Source organism: Elephantulus edwardii, unplaced genomic scaffold (genome assembly GCF_000299155.1).
Source record: "Elephantulus edwardii isolate Elephantulus edwardi_28Jun2011 unplaced genomic scaffold, EleEdw1.0 scaffold00020, whole genome shotgun sequence".
In the NCBI taxonomy this organism is placed as follows: domain Eukaryota; kingdom Metazoa; phylum Chordata; class Mammalia; order Macroscelidea; family Macroscelididae; genus Elephantulus; species Elephantulus edwardii.
In genome coordinates, this window is record NW_006399770.1 from 26,386,489 (window position 1) to 26,394,670 (window position 8,182).

At 40.3% G+C, this 8,182-nt stretch overlaps 1 protein-coding gene across 1 annotated transcript in view; it reads right to left on the reverse strand.

Moving 5' to 3' along the window:
- VAV3 (vav 3 guanine nucleotide exchange factor) overlaps positions 1-8,182 on the reverse strand; it is a 561,290-nt gene that overhangs the window by 160,495 nt on the left and 392,613 nt on the right. The window contains exons 15-16 of the mRNA XM_006882495.1: positions 6,469-6,570; positions 6,048-6,148 (exon numbers count right to left, since the gene is read on the reverse strand). Of these exons, the coding sequence (XP_006882557.1) occupies positions 6,048-6,148; positions 6,469-6,570 (203 nt within the window). The remainder of the gene's footprint in view (positions 1-6,047; positions 6,149-6,468; positions 6,571-8,182) is intronic.

Below are 8,182 nucleotides of genomic sequence, written 5' to 3' on the forward strand. Positions count from 1 at the left end.
TACTTTAATAAAGTGGCAGAAGGTGTCTTGGTGGAGCCCATACCTCATACCTCACAGGTATGAATAACTACATCTCCCAGAAGGGTCAAGGCCACCTTCAAATCGTGGGGCCCTCGGGCCAGGAAGACAATACTATATACCAAATCTAGAGGATCCATCAATCTCCCTGGAATACTCTTTTAGCATAAATGGAAGAGAAGATGCCCTAAGGCACAATAAGTCAATCTTGGAGCAGAAGTTCAAAACTCCTGAAGTCAGGAGATACAGCCCACAGAGGAAGAAACTGGCAGCAGCCTGAGGCATTGAGAATCACCAAAGGCCAGAAAGAATGACATATCAAGGGCTGGATAGGGGAGATTGATGTTGAATGGAGTAGGGGGATGAGATGTAAAAGCCGGTGGAGCAGGGAAATGGGTGGCTCAAAACACAGCTGACAAGGGTAGGAACAACCCAGAATTCACTGGTTTTTTTTTATACTACTGGGAAGTATCTTTAATCTGCTCTTCTCTGTAAAATGCTTGTCTGTCAGATAATGTTCTAAATCTGAGCAATCTAATTAAGACAGATGAGGAAGAAGGAATGGCCAGCCACTTCCAAAATAGCAGGCCTTTGAAAAACCCTATGTACAACAGAGCACACTTAGACTAGCAGACATGGTAACTGAGGCTAGGTCCTCAAGTATGGAAACACATAGGAGGAGGAACAGCTGTAAACAGACACTAATGATTGGAAAATGGAATGTTAAGAAGTATGAATGTAGGGAAATTAGATTTTGTTAAGAAGAAAATGGAATGCATAAATGTTGACATACTAGGTATTGGGGAAATGACGTGGACTGGCGGGGGACATTTTGAGTCAGAGGATTATATGATCTACTATACTGGTGAGGAAAAATGGGGTTGCTTTTAAAGTTAAAAAAGTAATTTCTAGATCCATCTTGAAACACAATGTTGTAAGTGACAGGAAATATTCGAATGCATACAAGAAGTCCAATCAATACCATAATCATTCAAACATATGCACCAAAACTCAGAGCCAAAGAGGAGGAAATAGAATTCTACCAACTTTTGCAATCAGAGATTGCTCGAACATGCAATCAAGATGTGATAATAATAAAGGGTGAATGGAAAAGTTGGGAGTAGAGAAGAAGGATCAGCTATTGGAAAACATGGAATTGGTGACAGAAACGAAAGCAGAGATAGAATTACAGAATTTTGCAAAATCAATGTAAATATTCATTGTAAATATATTTTACAAGAAGCATAAACACAGGCTATTCCTATGAATTTCACTGGATGGTATGCACAGGCATCAGATTGATTACATCTGTGGAGATAATCACTGGAGAAGCTCACTATCAGCTGTGAAAACTAGGCTAGGAATTGACTGTGGAACAAACCACAAACTACTCATATGCAAGTTCAAGCTGAAGCTGAGGAAAATTAAATCAAGTCCACAGAAACCAAAATTTGACCTTGAGTCCATCCCATATGAATTTCAAAACCATCTCAGGAACAAATCTGAAGCCTTAATAAGCAAAGACCAGAGGAGCTGTGGGAGGATATCAAGAATATCATCTAGGAAGAATGCAAAAGGTCATTACAAAGACAGAGGAAGAAGAAAAGACCAAAATGGATGTCAGAAGAAACTCTAAATATTGCACTGGAGAGCCAAGTAGCCAAAGCAAAGAGAAGAAATCAAGATATTAAGGAGCTGAACAGAAGATTTGAGAGAGCAGCGCAGGAAGACAAAGTATTACAATAAAATGTGCAAGGAGCTGGAGTCAGAAAATCAAAAGGACTGAACTCCCTCAGCTTTTCTTAAGCTGAAGGAACTGAAGAACAAATTCAAATCTCAAGTTGAAATACTTCAGGATGCTTTGGACAGAATACTAAATGATCCAGGAAGCATTAAAAGAAGATGAAAACAGTATACAGAGTCAATGTACCAAAAGGAATTGGTGGACACAAAAGAATTTCATGAAACAACATATGAACAAGAGCCTGTGGTGATGAAAAAAGGTTCAAGCTGCTCTGAAAGAATTGGCAAAAAACAAGGCCCCAGGAATTGATGGCATACCGAATGACATATTTCAACAAACAGATGTTGCCCTGGATGTGCTTGCCAAGTTGTGCCAACAAATCTGGAGGATAACCACCTGAATAACTGACCAGAGGAGAACTATATTTGTTCATATTCCAAAGAAAAGTAGGACCCAACAGTGTGGAAATTATTGAAAAGTATCATTGATAACACATGCAAGCAATATTCTGCTGAAGATTATCCAAAAACAGCTGGAACAGCACATCAACAGAGAACTGCCTGAAGTGCAGGCTGAATTTAGAAGAGGCCATGGCACTAGGGATATTATAACTAATGTCAGATGGATCTTGGCTGATAGCAGAGAGTACCACAGGAATGTCTACCTGTGTTTCATTGAGCGTTCAAAGGCATTTGACTGTGTGGATCACAATAAACCATGACTGACTCTGGGAAGAATGAGAATCCCAGAACACTTGATTGTGCTTTTGTGAAACCTATGCATTGACCAGAAGACAGTAATCAGAACAAAGCAAGGAAACACTGCATGGTTCAAAATTGAGAAGGGTGTGCATCAAGGATGTGTCCTATCTCCAGATCTTTTCAGTCTATATGTGAAACTGATTATTCAGGAGCCTGGACTCTACGAGGAGAAGTGTAGCATCAGGATTTGAGGTAGACCCATCAACAATCTGTGTTGCACAGATGACACAACCCTGCTTGCTGAAACTGAGGAGGACCTGAAGCACTTTCTGCAGAGGGTCAAGGATTGCAGACTTCAATATGGATTGAAGCTCAACATCAAGAAACAGAATCGCACCACTGGGCCAATCAGCAGCATCATGACAGATGGTGAAGGGACTGATATTGTTGAAAGCTTCAGTTTGCTTGGCTCTACAATCAACATTCTCAGTACCAACAGCCAGGAAATTAAAAGACGAATTGCACTGGGAAAGTCAGTTGTCAGAGACCTCTCCAAAGTACTGAAGAGCAACGATGTCAATCTGGAGAGTAAGGTGAACCTGATACAGGTCATGGTCTTTGCAATTACTTGCTATGCATCAGAGAGCTAGACAATGATTAGGGATGATTGGAGAGTTGATGCCTTTGAGCTGTGGTGCTGGAGAAGAGTACTGAATATACCATAGACTGCTAGGAGAACAAACAAGTTTGTCCTGGAGAAGGTGAAGCCAGGCTGCTCCTTGGAGATGAGGATTCTGGAGCATGGTCTGAGATACTCCGGACATGTTGAAAGGCAGGATCAATCCTTGGAAAGGAATGCCATTCTTGGGAGAGTGGAGGGACACCACAGGATAGGAAGACCCTTGATGAAATAATTTGATTCAGTCACTGGAGTAATGGCGATAGGTGTGTTGGAGACAATAAGATAGGCAAGGGATAGAGCAGGGTTTAGGGCTGTTGTACATGGGGTCATTATGAGTTGTAGGTGACTCAACGACACATAACAACAACAAAAACAAGCATTATTCTTACCCTTATTCTAGAAGAGAAGAAACTAAGACTTTAAAATGTTAAGCAGCAGGGAGCTAAAGGCATCAAGTGATTGTGTTGTGGGGTTGGAATTCAACTCCAGAACTGTTAGGATTTACCACCAGTAACATGCCACCTCCTTACAAGGCTCGATTCATTTTAGGATCAAGTAAGCTGAAATAATGACCCAAGAATCTCTGCTAGAAATCTGCTACTTTCTATCTAGCTAGACCAAAATCCCCAAACTGTTTCTTTCTGATATTTTTAGCATATAAGTTAAAAATATAAAGTCTATTAAATTCCATGCTTGTACCTCACTGCTCAGTTAGATGCTCACTAATTTTTCTATCCACATTTGCTCCACAGATAAAAATCAGAACATAAAATTCACAGCAAAATTCTAGAACAAGTCCATCTATTTCAGAATACTGACTTTGGACTAACTACTGATTTCTTAATGAGCCTGGCACGATACTCAGTATTTAGCAATACCATCTCCTGTGACCCTCATAACAAAGTTCTAACTTCCATTTCTGTTGTTATTAGCTAACATCAAATTGGCCCCTTATGCATAGTGACTCCCTGCACACTGGAACAAAATGCTGCCTGGTCCTGTACCATCCCCATGATGGTCTGTGGATTAAACCATCGTGATTCATAAGGTGTCTGCTGGCTGACTTTCAGAAGGAGATAGCCAGGTTTATTACCCCCTCAGCCTTTCTAATTTAGAAACTACTGAAAATTGTCCAGTCTATGTACCACTGAAACTCATGAAACACAGTAACATGCAAACGTCCACTGGCAGATCAGTGGTGACTGCATGGGAGATGTATTGGCCAGTAGCACACAGCTTAGAGAACCTAGCAAACTTTGCCAACCTCATGTAGCTGGTAAATAATAGAAGCAAGATTTCAATCAGCTCTGCTTGACTGCTACTCTCCTACACTCTACTACCCCTTTAGAGCAAGGCAATCATATGAGCCACAGGATCACTCCCTATTCCTCACAGACTGGAATTCCTCAAGATAAAATCATGAAGGATATAAACACACACTAGCTGACCAGGGGCAAAGAAACATTCATTATCCTCAAAGATATCCAACAGTGAGACGTACAAATATGAAACAGCAAAATTCCAGTTAGTAATTGTCAGGTAGGCAAGTCAAGAATAACAATAACAATTTACAATACTTTCAGAGCACATTACATCTTTGCCAACTGTTTCTGACCTTCAGATTGACATAGATATTCATCTTATCTCCTTTACTTGTCCAACCTAGAAAAAGATTGAGAGGCTCACTGAAGCACATCAGCAAATGGGCAGAAAGAAAGCACATCAGCAAATGGGCAGAAAGAGCTTACCTGTAAGGCAGGTAGTAAGAGGGCCAAACAGGGCATCCAAAGTGTGGATGCTGGGCTATCTCTGAGTACCACCCCCTCCCCACCCCCCTTGTAGCACAGAGAGGGGCACATGGTAGACTTGGGGACAATGTCTACTGAGGAGACAAGTGAGTAAAGTGCTGTGATCTTAGGCCTCAAAAATGGTTCTCACCTTTTCTACAATTGTCCATTTTCAGAACATAGCTCAGAAATGATCTATTATTCTCTGTCTCACTTTCTTACACATTATCCAAACTAATTCGATGTCCACCTTCCCCTTTGGGAAAATCAAAGGTTGACATGGCTATCTTTTGAACTGAAGCTGTTCAGGCTCCCTTTCTTGTTTTCAAAAAGTTTCACTGATTTTGAAAGGTCTTATTGATAAAACTCTGAGAAACTCAGGGGAAAAGGACAAAGAGAAGGAAGAAGAAAGAAAAAGAATAAAGAGGCCAGAAAAAAAAGGGAAAGAAGAGCACCCAGGAGGAGCAGAGAGTGGCAAAAGGCTATGGGCCGCATAATTGCCAGCAGTCTTAGAAGCCAGATCATGTAACAATCATGGAACACTATTTTTTTTAAACAAAGGGGAAAATATTTACATAAATTCCAAAGGATACATGCTCTCTGTTAAATGCTGGAAAATGACAATGTATTCAATTCATTAATTCATGAATTAGTCTAAGTGATGCTTACTGCTTGTGTTATTAGCATTTCTGAGGTGAATATTTAAGAGAATAAGGAAGAAATTTAAGAACTAAAGATAGAAGTGCGATTTTGAGGTTTTTTTTTTTCTATTTTATCTTTGTTACTGCATTTTGGGTGTATCAGTACAGTCAGAGAAACAGAGTTTAACAGACAAAGGGGCAGAAATGGGGGACATAAAACACTTCAGTTGCTCTTGATGCTCGCTGCCTCCAACGTAGGCATACAAGTCACATGCATTTTAAGCAGTTTAAAACAAAGTCATGTTTGAAAGTCACATGAATTTTAAACATATTTCTAATTGTGCTTATAAATGAGAGCTTCAAAAGCAGATATGTTACAATAAACATAAATTAAGAGTAAATTAGGCCTTAATGATGTTTAGCGAGTTTTATGTCCTAATTAAAAGCAGAATCACAACAATAAACATGACTTACCACCAGCATTAACTCGGCCACAATTGTCTACTCTTCCCAGACATTCCTTGTGCGCTCTTGCACCACACTTGAAACATAAATAGCCTTGATAAAATGTTCCTCTGAAAGGTAAAATTAGAGAATGATACATCAAAAAGATGCTAAATTGGGTCTATATGAAATCACTGGCACCAGAGGAACAAAAGGGTCGCTGGGATCCAACGTGGAGGGAAAGGGCCTTTCTGGAGGTTCTAAAGCATTCGATCAGGTTCAGTGCCCACAGAGTTCAGTTGGATGTAGACTGTTAAGGCAAGCTCTCCACTTCAGAGCACTTTGTCAGGGATATTAAAAAAAGAAAGAAGAAAAGCCTGAAAGGGCTAGGAATTTCAACAGGCCCTTTACACCGTTACACTGAAGAGAAGGACCCAGCAAGGGTACATACCTCAAGAGCATCTGGCAGACTTTGCAGGCCGTAACCCGAGTGAAGGTGTGCATCTTGAAGTCATGGAAATTGGAGTCAGCATAGTCAGGCCTTATATTGGATCTGTAAAAAAGGAAAAAATAAAATTTGACCATGAAGTAGCCATCTTGTCATCTAAAAGTAAATTCAACAGAACAGCACTAACTAGAGGTCTAATTTGAGGAGAAGGGCCATTAAATAATGCAAAATCCAAAGGACGTCACTTCAGTAAAACAGGCTTCCAAGAGCTGGTTGTGTGCATACCAGTGACAGGTAAGAACCAAACAGAAAAAAACAGTATTGCAACCATAATGGAGAACGCAGAACTGCTCTGTAGGTTTTTAAAGACTGCAAATCTTTATCAAAGTGGGCTTCTACTTCCTTCTCCCTCAGAATGGCTGGTGGACTGAAGCTTCTCTATCGACATCCCAACATTTAATTCTCTACTCTACCAGGGGAACACATACATGAGGACAGAAGCAACCTAATCCTCTTTGGAAATGAGTGATCTTAGAGAACTCCACAGTATGGCCATGCAAATGAACTTACTAGAAGAACAAGCACTGACCAAATATTCCTGCTGTGGTGGCCACTTCTATTCTCTAACTTTATCCTGAAATATAAACTAGCTGGTGAGGAGGAGAGGGAATAGGAGATAGATCTGAATCCCTACAGAGATCAATATGGCCTATGTCATAATCTCAAAAATGAATAAAATCATTACATAGGAAGTTTCAAGCAAATGATAAGCAAACAAAAAGTAATTTAAAAACTACTTATTCATTTCCCTTACAACCCAAATAAGAACAAATTTACTTTATTATTTAAATGGTATTCCATCTTGCTTGGATTTACAGTCAATGCTCTTGGTACCAGCAGTCAAGAGATCAGGAAATGTACAGCATCAGGAAATTCTGCTGTCAGGGATCTCACCAAAGTCCTGAAGAGCAATGATGTCAGTTTCAAAACTAATGTGTGCCTGATTCAAGTCACAGTCTTTGCAATCACAAATCTCCACTATGCACTTGAGAGCTGGACAACGAATAAGGATGAGAGAAGAATTGATGCCTTTGAGTTGCAGTGTTGGAGAAGAATACTCACTAGCCCACGTATAGCCACAAAAACAGCTATATCTTGGAGAAAGTGCAACCAGAATGTTTTTACAGGCAAATATGGTGAAGTTCCATCTCACGTATTTTAGACTTGTTAGGAAAGGCGATTCCTTGGACACAGACATCATCCTTGGAAAGGTGGAGGGTCAGCAAAGAAAAGAGAGTCTCAACAAGATAGATAGTATCTGCAGCAATGGACTCAAACGTGTCAAGGAAAAGGACAGTGCAAAATATGACAGAATTTTGATCTACTGTTCAGAGAGTCACTATGAGTTCTAATCAACAGCAATTGTGTATTTTATTTATATGGCATACTTTATTCCTTTAAACACATGTTGTTGTTATGTGCCGTCGAGTCACTTGCGACTCATAGCGACCCTATGTACAACAGCCCTAAACTCCGCTCTGTTCTGTGCTAATCGCACTGTCTCTGACACTTCCATCCCAATTATCCCAGTCACTGAATCAATCGACCTCATAGAGGGCCTGCCTCTCCTGCACTGTCCCTCCACCCTACCAAGCATGATGTCCCTCTCCAAGGACCGGTCTCTCCTCACAACATGTCCAAAGTATGTTAGACGGAG